This window comes from Pinus tabuliformis, chromosome 2_1 (assembly GCF_031772625.1).
Source record: "Pinus tabuliformis cultivar Carrire ecotype Pingquan chromosome 2_1, CPIR1, whole genome shotgun sequence".
Classification (NCBI taxonomy): Eukaryota; Viridiplantae; Streptophyta; class Pinopsida; order Pinales; family Pinaceae; genus Pinus; species Pinus tabuliformis.
The window spans coordinates 350111324-350127361 of record NC_142299.1 but is presented as its reverse complement, the minus strand read 5'-3'; the positions used below and the strand labels follow the sequence as shown (position 1 = coordinate 350127361).

The 16038-nt window shown below is 37.2% G+C and overlaps 1 protein-coding gene across 1 annotated transcript; it reads left to right on the top strand.

Annotated features, from left to right (window-relative positions):
• The first annotated feature begins 1094 nt into the window (after nt 1–1094).
• On the top strand, nt 1095–6912 carry LOC149200295 (uncharacterized). The gene is made up of 7 exons (XM_089400901.1): nt 1095–1548; nt 1738–2295; nt 3010–3181; nt 3614–3758; nt 3957–4646; nt 4746–4915; nt 6807–6912. The coding sequence occupies exons 1-7, from the start codon at nt 1095–1097 to the stop codon at nt 6910–6912; spliced, it is 2295 nt and encodes a 764-aa protein (XP_089257027.1).
• Nucleotides 6913–16038: the final 9126 nt, after the last annotated feature.

Here is a 16038-nt window from a genome sequence, read left to right as displayed (position 1 = left end):
TTATGTTTAATATATGGGTTGGGAATGTGACAATTGGTATCAGAGCAGAGGTTTTCATACTGTGACCTCTGGGACGAGCTTTAACATGTTAAATTGTGGAAGGAAACACAACGATTTGTTCTTTTTCTTTCTTCCCTTTTGGTTACTAAGATGTACAAATAACTAATAGTGTTGAATATTTACTGACTCTATTTTAGGCAAGAAAAAAGAGAAAAGAACAACAGCGAGACGCTAGACAAGTGGCAGTAATTATGCAGAGAGCTAGCAGTGCTCCGCACAGAACGATAGCAGGCCAGGAACCTGCAACAAATCCTAGGAGTAATCCAGAGCTGTGGGTACAGCTTGGCGAAGAGACACGGAGCACAAATTTAGCCATATTAGAAACAGTTCAAGAACTGAAAAATGAGATGGCTCGGTTGCGAGAGGATAATGCACGATTGACTATGGAGCAAGAAAGAATCTTAAAAAGTTTGTCTGAAAAGCAGAACCCGCCATTAGTTAATCCCAGTGCCGAACAACAGAGAATGACGGAGGAGCAACATTACCAAGCAGAACCTGAAAAATCGGAAGAAAGAGAGGATCAATCTGATAATGCATCTGAACAGCAGACCTCAAAACGCCAAAGAGTGGAGCTACAGGGAGAATTTCGGAAGATTAAGCCCCCACACTTTGATGGGGAACAAGAGGAAGCGGCGGAAGCATGGCTAATTAACATGAACAAATATTTCCAGCTGTATGAATACGACCATAACCTGAAGGCATGATTAGCCATCTTTCAATTACAAGGGAAAGCAACTCTGTGGTGGGAGGAGGTCAAAATCGTTAAGGGGGTAAGCGAACGAACCATCACATGGGAAAAGTTTCAGAAATACTTCAAAGAAAGATATTTGACCGAGCGCTTTTATGATGAGAAGGCAAAGGAGTTCCATGATTTGCGGCTGGGACAACAGACTATGGACGAGTTTATTAATCGTTTCACCTCCCTGCTTCGTTATGTGCCTTACCTTAAGGAAGAAAAAGCCAAGGTGCAAAGATTTGTTAGTAGCTTACCCATGTATATACGAGAAAGGATTGAGTTCGACAATCCTAGGACGATGGATGAAGCGATTCGCAAGGCCAGAATCTGTTATCAACAGAACAAACAGAAAGGGGACGTTTCAAATAGGAAATGGAATGAGAAAAGGAGTAATAAAACTGTTGGAAACAGTAAAGGAAGTCGCAGCGGTGGAGTTAAGGGTGGAAGTAAAGGGCAGAGCAGCCGGAATGTACCAAGAGGATCGTTCAGGTCCAAGGCAACCGGCGAATCCAGAATGAGCGAACAGCCTGTCAAGCTGGAAAGCGAAGGAATAACCAGACCTCCAGTACAGTGTTGGGGTTGTGGAGGACCGCACTACGTCAAAAACTGCCCGCAGCGGAAGGGGACCGATCAAATATCCCAGATTCACGAGGCATCAACCGTTGGTGATGTGGGACGCAGCGTGCCTAGGATTAACGCAGCTCTGGACGACCGTCAGGCGGAATATCAGCCCACCATGGTGGAATTTGAAGGTAAAATTTCAGACCTTTCTATAGCTGTTCTAATTGATCCAGGAGCTACTTTAAGTTATATTAGCCCAAAAATAGTAGAACAATGTAAGCTACAGCCTGAAAAATTCAAGAATTCATGGCTGGTACAGCTAGCTACAGGGGCTAAAAGACGAGTGTTGGCAAAGATTAATAGCTGTCCTTTAACGTTAGCGGGACAGCCAGTGGTAGCAGAACTAAATGTGCTTCCACTTGGCTCATACGATGTTCTGATTGGCATGGACTGGTTGGAGAAGCACTGGGCATTAGTAAACTGCAAGACGAAAACCATTTGCTACAAGGATGACCATGGAAGGGAACAGGTGATGCAAGGGATAAAACGACCCGTGCAGGTCCGGCCAATCACTGCATCACAGCTAGCTAAGTGTATCAGAAAAGGATGCCAGATTTATGCCATTCAGGTAGGATATGCAGAAACCAAGGATAAAACGGTTACACTGGACAACCTCCCGGTGATAAAGGAATTTGCAGATGTATTTCCAGAAGAGATACCTGGGCTACCCCCAAAAAGGGATATAGACTTCACTATTGAATTGATTCCAGGGGCAGCACCAGTATCGCGGGCACCTTACAGAATGAGTGTACCCGAGTTGACTGAGTTAAAGATGCAACTACAGGAATTACTAGACAAAAATTATATTCGACCCAGTGTATCTCCATGGGGGGCCCCGGTGTTATTTGTCAGGAAGAAAGATGGAACCCTTCGAATGTGTATAGATTACCGACAGCTAAACAAGCTCACGATCAAAAACAAATATCCCCTACCTCGGATTGATGAACTTTTTGATCAAGTCAAGGGTGCCACAGTGTTTTCTAAGATCGACTTGCGATCAGGTTACCATCAGATTAGAATCAAGGAGGAGGACATTGCAAAAACAGCTTTCAGAACACGATATGGACACTACGAGTTTGTAGTGCTACCTTTCGGACTGACTAATGCACCTGCCACTTTCATGTGTTTAATGAATAGTGTATTCCATAAATTTCTGGATAAATTTGTACTGATATTTATCGATGATATTCTGATTTACTCCCGTACTAAGGAAGAGCACGAGGAACATCTCAGGTCGGTACTGCAAACTCTACGAGAGCACCAACTGTATGCTAAATTCAGCAAGTGTGATTTCTTCAAGGAGGAAATACAGTACTTAGGTCATGTAATCACAAAGGAAGGGATTGCAGTAGATCCTGAAAAAATAAGGACCATAATGGAATGGCCCATACCTAAGGATGTGGCAGATATCAGGTCTTTCATGGGATTGGCCGGTTATTATAGAAGATTTGTGGAGGGCTTCTCAAGAGTAGCCTATCCTATTACCTCCTTACAAAAGAAAGGAAGGGCTTTCAAATGGACTTCAGAATGTCAGCAAAGCTTTGAGCAACTTAAGCGTTTGCTCACCTCTGCTCCCATTTTGAGTATAGCAGATCCTAATAAGGATTACGTGGTATGTACCGATGCAAGCCGAGAAGGCGTGGGTGGTGTGTTAATGCAGGAGGGGAAAGTGATCGCCTATGAATCAAGAAAGTTAAAGGAGCATGAGCAGAAATATTCTGCCTACGATTTAGAATTAGCAGTTGTCATACATGCACTGAAAATGTGGCGGCATTACCTTCTGGGAAGGAAATTTTTGTTGTTAACAGATCATCATAGTTTGACAAACTACTTCAGTCAGCCCACTCTGAATTCAAGGCAAGCCCATTGGGCAGACTTCTTAAGTGGATTTGACTTTGATATTAAGCATTTGAAGGGAAAGGAAAACCGCGTGGCTGACGCACTGAGTCGGAAGGTGCAATGTTTATACGAAATTTCATCCCAGAAATGGAGGGATCCCTTGCAAGAAATGATAAAAACAGCCGCAGATCAAGATGCTGAATACCAGCAAATAAAACAGCAGTTACAACTTTCCAGCGAAGAAAATCAGCAGGGGTATGAGATAGGTGAGGATGGGATACTGCTCTATAAAAAGAGGTTGTATATACCTAATGAAGACAGTCTTAAAAATCTGGTTTTGGATGAGTTTCATATCAGCCACTACGCAGGTCATCCCGGATACCAGAAGATGCTTACCACACTTCAGAAAGAATACTATTGGCCTGGAATGAAAAAGAACGTAGCTGAATATTTAGCGCGGTGTTTGGAGTGTCAGCAGATCAAAGCAGAACATTTACACCCGGTAGGGTTATTACAACCTATGCCCATTCCTTAATGGAAATGGGAAATCATATCCATGGATTTCATAACCGGGCTGCCTAGGAAAAAGAAGCACAATGATTCTATCATGGTCGTAGTAGACAAATTAAGCAAGGAAACGCACTTTATACCAGTGCAATCTACCTATAGAGCTGTGCAAATTGCACACATTTTTATGCAGAATGTGTTCAAACTGCATAGGCTTCCGAAGACAATAATTTTCGATCGAGATGTAAAATTCACATCAACATTCTGGAAAGCATTATTTACCGAACTGGGTACACAGCTGAATTTCAGTACAGCCTACCATCCCCAGACCGATGGGCAGACTGAACGAGTGAACCAAATAGTGGAAGACATGTTGAGATCATGTGTGATGCAAAAACCGACTCAATGGGAAGAATATTTACATTTGGTTGAATTCGCTTATAACAATGGATATCACACATCATTGAAAATGACTCCCTTTGAGGCCTTGTATGGATGGAAATGCCGTACACCCTCAAGTTGGAGTGGGCCAGAGGACAAATTGAGATTGGGGACAGAAATGCTCAAAGAAATGGAGGACATGGTAAAAAGAGTACGGGTTAATTTAAAGGCTGCCCAAGACTGCCAAAAGAGCTTCGCAGATCGGAAAAGAAGGTTTAAAGAGTACCAGGTCGGCGACCATGTTTATGTAAGAATTCAAGCTAGGAAAAGTACCCTGCAGTGGAGCGGTTGCGCCAAACTTGCACCCCGTTATTTTGGACCGTTCCAGGTCTTGGCAAGAGTCGGGCCGGTAGCCTACCAGCTCGCCCTGCCAAGCCACATTAGAATTCATAATGTTTTCCACGTTTCCGTGCTTAAAAAATACATTTACGACCCTAAGCATGTGATCAAGTGGCAAGACATAAGGGTAAGAACTGATTTCAGATTTGCTAGTTGGGAATGTGTTTTGAAGGTAAATGACTGGTACTGTTGATGGTTGCAGGTCGAACCGGAAGGAGAGGTCCTGATCGAGCCGCTGAGAATTCTTGACCGGAGAGAAGTACAACTGCGGAAGCGAGTTATTACCCAAGTTAAAGTGCAGTGGCAGCACTATAGGCCTGACGAGGCCACTTGGGAAGATGAGGAATTTCTTAAGCAAGCGTATCCAAGGCTGTTTGAGAACATCAGACATCGGGACGATGTCCAATCTCAGGCGGGGGAGATGTGATGACCCCGGGAAAAGTGTAAATATTTAAATCTTACTGCGGTAAAAGACAGAATTAAGTTAACGATGGAAGATTGTTTGTTTTTTTTTTTTTTTTAAAAAAAAAAACCTTAGTAGTATTTCTTGCTATTTTTACATGTGCACTAAAAAGAATAACTATTCCAATAAAGAAAATACTTATGATAGTATTGGCAACTCCCTGGAGGGATTTGGAAAAAGAAAGTCAGTTATCAAAACTGCAAATAACCACCTTCCCTAACTGGAAGGGTCTCCAGGAAAAGGGGAGGGGTTGGCAAAACTCTGGGCTGTAGAGACAGGCAGAGAAGGAGAAAAAGAGGAAAAAGAAAACCCGAATAGACTAAGTCTGGTAAGGACCAGATAGTCGAGCACATAAGTGCAGCCTTGCTGTGGATAGAGATCCGGCAAGAGGAAGCTTGGGGGGAGACCCTGGTCCCGGAGGACAGGTCTCATGGTTGGGTGGTTAAACAAGCTATGCATAGAATCTGCAAATGATTCACTAAGAGATTAAAGTACTGGCGGTAACCAGGTAAGTACACCAAACCTTAAAGCATCTGAAGTTATCTGTGTTATATAGGATATTGTTTCTCTGAAAATGCAAAGGTTATTATTGTTGTATTAAGAGGTCTGCAATGACTTTGGTCTGGTACAACAAACTGTAACACTAATACTCGGAACAGAAAAAGTAAGAACAGTGCGGAACAGAAAACCTGGCCGTAGAGGTAATGACCACAAATAGTAACACATTCAGAAAACAGAGATAAGGCTAAACCCCGACTGTCCACAGGATGGAGAAAACCACCTTTCATGGGTAGTTTTACGAAAGGACGGTTTGTCAATATTAAGAGAAGTTACCAACACTAGATTGGCGAAGTGGAATGACAACAATAACCATGACCCAAACTTATAAAACAAAAATAGTATCTTTCCGAGAACTGTATCGAGCTCAGGAATAAGAGAGGTCAAGAAAAAGAATAAACTTAACCCTCAGAACCGGGTAAGCTCCCGCAGTATGGGAAGAGCGCCACATTCATTATATGCATGGCGAATACCCGAATGGGAGAAGTACACTTGCAAATGGGACCGCACACCCGGAAAACCAAACAAAAACTCGAAGCAGGAATCGAAGCTTAACAAGATATCTTTCGAGTCATTTTAAAGAGAACCGAACAGCCATTAAACTGGTTACACAAGGAACTAACTCCTTTTAAGTGGAACTGATACACAAAAGCCATCCCTTTAGAGAAACAGTGACATAAAATCACGAGTGCTGTGACATATAAATATATATATAAACGATTTACAGTGAAGCATATATATAACGAGTTGCAGTGAAATGTATATATGCATTTACCAAGATAGGAGACAGATTTAACACCCAGACTTACTGGTAGAAACATAAAAGACTAATCATTCTTTTGCATACAGAAGGCATGAGGTCGAGACGACCAAAACATCTATTATACCGAAACGCATGCGTAAACACTTACAGGCATGTCACAAAAGACCTATTAAACAAGCGATTCGGAACATAGGTAAACCCTTATCTTAACACCAGAAGAACAGTCATTACATTCCAGAACGGAAATCTACTTAGCAAATCTGGCAGCGTTCGAAGTACAATATCCATATAAACCCTTTTAAAAACAGAGTAAGATACTCGCACTGATATGAGAAAATAAACATAGAATATAAGTCGAATGGAAACAGCCGCAAGGCTATTACCGTCCTATTCCAGAACAAACGGGCCTAGAAACCCAACATTTATAACCAGAAGAGTCATATGCGAAGTTTAATTCAAAGATTAAATACAATATACAGCTTTAACTACAATACATCAAAGTTGAGACTACAGTTTCATAAACTGAAAGACTTCCAACCCAGAACCGTGGAAAACGTTAGGGTTACTCCAGAACCCATATCATGAAACCATGACACATTGGAGCAGGACAATGTAGAACCTCCCGTCGCCATCTGCGTCCAACCATGGAAGAGTAAGGTTGGGGCTTCGATCAGGCGCAGGGGTAACCCTCTGCCGACAGATGGATGAACAAAGCAAAGGAACATTTAACCGGATTAAAGCTCATACAATAAGCAGAGAGCCGAAGGGTCATACCAGTAGCAATGTTCGGCATGCGATTACCCTGAGGAAGACCTCCTTGCCGAGTCAAACTCCGAGGCGGATATCTACATTGAGCCATAAAATGGTAGAGGAAATCGTTAGTCCTGCTTTCTTAAAGAGGAAAACCAAAGAATCAAAAAAAAACGATAAACTCTAAGAACTAAATCCATTTACAGGCGACTGTAATACTCACCAGCTCGTTTAGGAAATTTATAAAAGCAGGACGGAAGCTCGACGATGAGGATGCGTGCTGGCGGAGAGAGTAGGGGTTCACTCGGCGCGAATCGTCGAACAATCCCACCAACTACGGCGAGGTGGAGCAGAGAGCCGCAGAGTCGCTGAATTAAGCCGAAAAGCCCGAAGAGTCAGGAAGGGGTAGTCTTATATAGCATCACTGCAGAAGAGAAGTCGAGCGGGGCATATCCACCCTCTGATTTAACTCAGAGCATCCCTACCGTCGGTTGAGGCGGCAACACGAAAGAAATAGGTGGGAGTCCTTCACCTTGAATCACACACCCTTCACGTGATCGAACCGACGAAAATTTATTGTCGTGTCCATATGTCCACCGCAGGAGGTGCCAACGAAGCCGGCAGTCAGAGCTTTCTCGATATTCCCAATGCCACATCATTTAGACTATGCGATATGGGTATCACATATGGGAAGGGCAAACATAAGGTTTAAACATTATAACATATATAACTATATCAGCCGCAAATGCATATGGAGGGGGAGCCATACATATGGGTTAAACATTATAACATATGTAAACAGCATCAACCACGAATGTAATTAATACCAAGAGCTATAACGACAATGGTGTTGTAGCCTTATCATAAAAAAAAAATTTATGTTTAATATATGGGTTGGGAACGTGACAAAGAGAACCAGTATGAACTAAACTGGTAAAAAAAGAGGATAAAAAAATCCACAAAAAGCACCTAAAATATTCAAATTTTAAAGAAAAACATATATATTTATGTAGATCCATATGAATCGAAATGATTTATACACAAGTAAGAAAAAAATTCTCATTTATAGAGCATGTAAGTATGCATTTATCCAAAATAGCAGTAAGTGCAATCTATCTCTCAATCTAAAATACATCAACAAATAGGCTCTAGATGGCCTCTACCATCTAAAAATATTATGCTAGAACAAATACCTACATATCATCAAAATCATTACCTATATTCTCATCTTCGTTATGAGAATCACCCTATAAGCATTGAGATAAGACAACAAAAACTTAGCATGTCAAGTCAAGATTTTGTTTGAGTGGTGAGTCATGATAGAGGAGTTCGACAACCAATGTCACTAACATCAAAATGCATAGAGGGCTTTCTTTTTTTGATTAAATACTAGTTCCATAACTTTGTACATGTCAAAATCTAATGGAATTGTTACAATTCCAATGATCCTAAAATCCTCAAAAGCTATTAAGTCTATGAGAACTAAAATACTATTTTCTCCATACGAAATCCAATAAGATTGTAACGACTTTCAGACATCCTTAGTCATTTCATGATAATTTTAAAAATTTAACTAAAATAATAAAAATAAGAAATAAGAAAAATGTCATTACCATAGATTGCATTGCATTGACAACTAGCAATTGCACCAGATGTTTCAAAGGAGGAAAGAGCATTAAACTGTTACTCTTCCATGATCTCTTCCATGATGACAATGAAAGTGTCACCAGATGTTGTGAAAGGGCCATAAGATGGTAGCTACGAAAGAGTAGCATTAAATTGTTACTCTTCCATGATGACAGTGAAAGTGTTACCATATGTTGCGAAAGGGTGTAAGTAGAATTTTGGATCTTATTTAAAGAGGGGGTCTCATGAATTGCATAGTTGACATGACAAGAGTATCCACAACATAAGGTTCTCTCTTTTTGGTTATTTAGTGTAGTTTACAAAGCATGCATTGTAGAGATAGCTAATATCTCTATCCTTAGCAATTATTGACCAGAAAACCCTGATTTGGTTTTTTGGTTAGACATCCATATATATTTGCACTTGAAACTCTTGTGTTTAAAGTATTTTCGTACTTGAATAGTTAGAATTTATCCACACCCTATTTATATATGCCATTACCATAGATTGCATTGCATTAAACAATAAGCTTTAATATTCAGCGTCTCCACCCAAATTCTTCAAACCCAAAAAAATACTTCTTAGTGCCTTTTTGAGAGTGCCCCTAAGCACCTCTTTCGAAGGGATGTGTACCCTACTCTAGGAAACCTTTCCCATACGTCTTCCACCGTCTCCCCAAAATGAGGCCTGGGGAACTTTTTCCCAAACATCCCCATCCGATGTGTGTGTGAAGCATGGACTTCATGCACACCACCCTGGAACTGTGGGACACTGCTATGTAGCAGGACTGCCAAATAGTTTAAAGCAGATTTAAAAATTCGAATTTAATTGATGGCTTATAATTTAATAAATTGCTGACAAGCGAGGGAAATAGCGCTCGCCCTCTCTCTCCACGCTCCATTCATTTGTTCACATGTTGTGGAAAGAGAGGGCGAGCGCTATTTCCCTTGCTTGTCAGCACGCATTTATAATGCTATGGGGTTGGAAATAGGAATCCCCGTGTATGTCCATCATGTCCATGTTGTGGTCCCCGTCTCTTATGCATATCCGCTAAGCCGTATTAACTGTTGTGGACGTCCCTTCGAATTTGATGTGGTCCCCGTCTCTTATGCATATCCGCTAAGCCGTATTAACTGTTGTGGACGTCCCTTCGAATTTCTTAAGCTGTCACGGGAAGGAGAGTGGAATTCCTAGGCGTGAAGGTGGACAAGGTGGCGGGAAGCCTCTTTATATGGCGTAGCCCTTCGAGTGAAGCATTCGATTATGCGTGCTGGCCGCTCATCCTTAAAGGCCGGGTTGAGAAGGAAAGCCGTATTAACTGTTGTGGACGTCCCTTCGAATTTCTTAGGCTGTCACGGGAAGGAGAGTGGCAGAGTCCCTGGCCAGGCATATCTAATCAGAAATTCGAATTGCTGAACGGTAAAATCTGTTCACTAAACCATGTACATTAATATGTCGACATTAGTATGTTGAAAAAACATTGATATTGAATAATGACATTAGTATGTTGAAAAAACATTGATATTGAATAATGAGTGTTTTTTGCTTTGTTAAGCAAGAAAACCCTTTATATTGACAATGGTTTTAACGTCTTAGAATAGGACCCCAAAATATGAAATATAATATATACGCAAATCAACTTCGAAATTCGAGTAAGAAGGCTTTTTCTACTTATACACAGGCATACCCTACACTGTCAAAAGATTTGACCAGGAAGTTGAATCATGTTCTCTTTCTTTTTAACTTTATTCCATTCAAATCATCATAGCTCCGTGAAAGCCCTATAGTTAGGCCTCTATATATAGTTGTCCATTCATCTCATTAGTCCAGGTAAATAAGCTTTTAGAAACTAGCTTATTATATCACTTAGTTCCATGGACATACTATGCCCCGCCTTAAACCTACTGTTATATGGTAGGCCATGCCAGGTGTAATGCCAGTAGTCGATCCAAGTTAGAATCACAACCAAAACGGGTTTTGACGGTTAGGTTTGTTGGGTGAAATCTCTGAGGTTAGTATTCAAATTTTATTGAGTGTATTCTTTTGTTAGGGTGTGTGGCTTAAGGAGTAGACTCCCCTCCTTGCATGAGTCTTGACTCTTGCCAAAATCATAAGAATTTAGTATATCTGGCTTGCAAGTTATTGGAGGTACTCTTGGTGTTATAGTGGTAGCTACTAGGATTGATCATGTGTCTCCCTTAGATTAGGCAAAAAAAAAAAACATAACAACCAACCATTCATATAATTATTTAGCTATTTAATGAAAATAAATTATGTCCAAAAAATTAAAAAACGAAAAAGCCTATCTTGGCAACACTTTTTCAAATACTTCAAAATTGGCAAATATGAAACGTTTTTAGAAACTTCTCTCTGGACTAAAGTAAACCCAAACAAAATAAAATATATTTAGTATTCAAAATTTAAACAAAATAAAACAGATCTAGCATTTAAAATTTTAAATAATTCAAACATTGTAACACTTAACAAATGGAGGAGACAAATTTGTTAGATAAAAAAATTGTTGGAATGGCTTAATATAAATTCAAAAAATTTAGTAATAGAAATGTTTGAATCATGTTTTTGATAATATAAATAAATTCAGCACCATCAAAAACTCTTGAGACACTAAATTTGACAACTTTAAGTTAGATTTACAAAAATTCTTATTAAATTTTATGAAAATCTTACCAAAATTTTCATAATTTTCTGAGGAAATTTAAAACCCAGTCAAAAAAACCTTAAAATAAGTCCATGAGATGTATACTCTAAAATTAGAAAATTGAAAACTTTTGAGGATCTGAAATTTTGAAAAGATGTGAATTGTCAACTAAATTTGAACTAGAAAATTAATAAAACTGAGACAATCACTCGGAAATGGTCCAGTTGGTCTGGAAGAATAGCCACTGGCTCCACCACCAAAACCTGTTATGGATATGGACGCTGTGTTCACAGCCAGAATACGATTGAGATGGGGATGAGAGCAGAGCCTCAGCCAGAATGTCGTGAAACCATGGTACGACCACCCTCATATTTTGTATAAACCACCTATAAATGATATCCATCCAGTGATATCCACTGGACAGACAATCAATCCAAGTATTCTTAGTATGATAATGTTTTTTTTTTTTAAAGAATTCTAAGTACGAGTATTCTAATTCTTCTAAGTATAATAAGTTTATTTTCCATTCTAAATATGATGGGTTTTTTTTAAGAATTTTCAAAAAAAATTTGAAATGATAAGTTCCAATTTTGTGTGTAACTATGATCATTTATTTATAGATTTTAAAATACATTTTAAACAACAAAAACACACCCAGAAAAATAAAAACACCTACTCATAAATCATTAATCACCCTAACAAGGTTCATGATATCAGCCAGCTGCACTCAAAATTGCATTCAAATCATTAATCACCGTAACAAATCATTAAGCACTCAGCCAGCTGCACGCAAAACTGCATCAAAAACTCTATTTGTCCGAGCATTCAGAACATGGCAGACAAATCTATACTCTTGGGCGACCGGCCACAAAGTGATAAAAACGTTCGTGCAAATTAATCTTTTTTAATCGACATTCTTCAGAATGTCTCTGAAGGATATTTGAGTGACGTGATGTTTTATATATATACATTTTTGGTTAACGTTATCATTATTATAAATTTGTTAATTTTTTTTTAATGTTATATTATTGAAATAAAGTTTTTCTTTTAACATTAAAGTTATTTTTAAAAATAAAATAATTCAGTAATGATGTTCGGTAAGTCATATGTTTTTCGTTTCACATATGTACTTCCGTCTGAACTTTAATTAATTTTTTTTAATATTATATTATTTAAATATTTTTTTTTAACATTAAAATTATTTTTAATAATAAAATAATTCAGTAACGAAATTGGGTAAGTCATATATCTCTGTTTTATTTCACATAAGTACTTTTGTCAGAACTTTTATATATTAATTGATACTATTAACAAATATATCATTATATATTTGTCTACACTATTGAGAAATCTATCATTATATATCTGTCTACACTATTGAGAAATTTATTAGTATATGTTTGTCCATTCAAATTAGTAGCTTTGTGAGAACTATGATGGTTTATTCTACTATTTCTGGTCATTGTTTTCATAAATTTAGTAATAAATATATCAAAAATTTAAAAACTATCTTATATATAAATTCTAGGATTAAAAATTTATTTATATATTTAACGATTAAAAATTAATATAAATAATAATATAACTAAAGTTGGAAGCTTACATTTTCTTCCTCTATAATATTTATCAAAACCACTTACAAAAGCAAGATAATTGGATTACAAAAGAATGTTTTCTTCATTGGATTAACAATTGAAAACTATATTTATTGAATGTGATTTATTATTAGAAATCTAATTATTCTCATTTCCAAAGATGAAGTCATTACAATAGGGTGGTTACAATAGCCTCAATGTTTTGCTTCATTAAAGAAATTTGTACTTGTGAGGCATTTATTTATGTAATTTTTACATCTCATTTGCTACCCAAGCTTTCCGTGTAGCACATTTCCTTACAAGAATCTTTTGAATTTCTATATACCCTTTTTCTCGAATTCCTCTAAAGTTATTGAATGTCATGAGAATGTTGGTTGGGCCTTTCCCATTCTATGGAATATCTTGAGGATGTTTCTAAGACCCCTCCATTGTATGTAACACTCTATTGACCTAAGCTAAGAAAACCTAGTTCTGATAGGTAACAATGAAAGTAAATACTTTATTATTAAATAAAATAACTTAATCACTTGGAAAAGCAAGACACCAAGAGATGATATTCTTGCCAAATCCCACTAGCGAATGGGAATGGATAATTCTTTTATTATAAGACTTCTAGATTCAAATCTACATAATATTAATGGATTTGGAGATAAATATCCATTAAGCTACTTAGCTAGAGAAATATGCTAAGTTAAGAAAAAACATAAAAGCCTTGCAGGAGATAAAGGCAAGCTTTTATGAGCAAAAGCCTCCGGGAGATAAAGGTGAGATTTTCTAGGAAAAGCCTAGGAAAATGGAAAAAAGGATCCATAAAAGTGAGATGCCACTAATGGAAACCATATCATGAAAAAGAGTATTAAACACCCATTGAAGAGATCAGCAACAGGCACTTGATCCATGGCAAAAAGTCTTGGCTCGGGGTGAACTTAAGGAAGTTAGTTCTAGGTTGGTTGGCGATGTTGTACTGTATGGGATGTACTATATGTTTACTGGTTAATTTTTATGTTGTTGATTCTCTCAGCATATGTGTATAGTTGTATGTATTACCTTTATTTGTGAGGATGATTAAATACTTATGAATATGATCACTATTGAATCCAATTGTAGCTTTAGTAATGGGAGCATAGTAGGTAATTATTAAAATTAGGTCAAGGAGCTATATAACAAATGTGACTAATGGTATAATCTGCATGTGACCATCATGCATGAATAGAATTGCATGTGTGCACTTTGTTTATGAGATGATTATATATGAATGCATGGGATAATTATTGAATCCAAATTTAGTCAAAATTAAATTTAGTGAAGAAACTTATTATGTGGTTTTTAATATGGTATCAAGGAGGTATGTGCCAATAGTATGTGTTTTTTTAAGAGTTTTCAAGGGAGTATGTGACAAATGGTATCAGAGCATCTAAGTTCAAACATTGTGACCAAATGGCTAACCCACCTCTGTATGGTATGAATGACTTGTAGTTACTTAACTAGGTCCTAAACACATAAGAGATTTCACTGAAGGGTTTGGTCATCAAAGGATTGAAATCAAAATGCCTAATCTTACTATGTTGAATTCTCATGTTAATTCTTTCCTTTGGATATAATCTGTGCCTATTAAAGGTGAAGTGTTTATGTGAAACATAGTAAATAAAATTGAGTAATTTGAACCTAAAAGTCCACAACGTTGATCCAATATGGATACTATATCTATATATATATATATATATATATATATATATATATATATATATATATATATATATATATATATATATATATATATATATATATATATATAGATATATAGATATATATATAGTTAGAATACATATTTTAATGACCATTGCAGTGATTTTTAGAACAAATTACTATATGCATGAAGCACTAAAGAATAGTGTGGGTTGAGAAAAGAATTTAATCAAGTATGGTGATTGGAGTGTTCCACAAACACCATATGTTATATAGTTCCGATATGATTAGCTCATGGGGTATGAATATTATAGTTACAATCCTTTAAAACATGAACAACTAAATAAGATCGATATATATATATATATATATATATATATATATATATATATATATATATATATATATATATATATAGGTGAATATATGTTAATATAATTGCAGTATTAAGATTTAACAGAAGTGTTACAATATAAAGGGAACACTTTATCAATCACCTGAATGATATTAATCACATATAAATTGTGTACTTGAATAAAGGTGAAAGTTAATGAAGGATTGGTGTGCCAAAATGTGTTTTAAGAACAGATAGCAACTATATTTATAAAAACTAAAATACACCTCCATATTGTCAATATTTCACTGTTTATTTGCATTGGATCGTGCCATACCAAGTTGTTTCATTGCACAAATAGCGTGATGCAATGGTTATGAAATCCCATGCTAAGGATAAGAACACGATGTAAAGTAAATTCCATGAAGTACTCTTTATTATAAATATGAAAAATATGGTATTGATATGACCACTATGGGAAATATAGTCAATATGTACTCAAGGGAGGAGCCAAGAGGAGCAGAAAAGAAAAAAAAAAAAAATCTCGGCCAACATCGTCAAATGTTGCAAGAATAGTTGCGTTCCTGCAGTTGCCTCCCCAAAAAAATTGTTGATTGCCAAAATCAAACCTGTTACCTCACCTCGAACACATCCTTAGGATAATCCATAAATATTATCATTTTTCACATCATTTCCAATAGCGGTGGAGACAAAATGAAATTGTGTATCTATGTCCTTTGTGTTTTTATGAAAGACTAGATTATTTGCAAGTTTTATAGAGCTCTGGTTGTCACATTTGATAATTGTTGCAACCTTTTGTTCTTCTCCATCATCATGGATAAGTCTCCTCAACCAAACAGCTTCACAGTTTGTTGCACACATCGCTTGATACTGAGTCTCTGCTGAGGACAAGGACATTGTGTTCTCCTTTTTTCTCCTCCATGCAATGACTCCGGACCCAATGTTGAATTCATAACATATCATGGATTGTCAGTCATCTAGATTCCGATCATGTCAAAGTATGAAAAAACTATTGATCTAACATCAAACGAATTAGTATA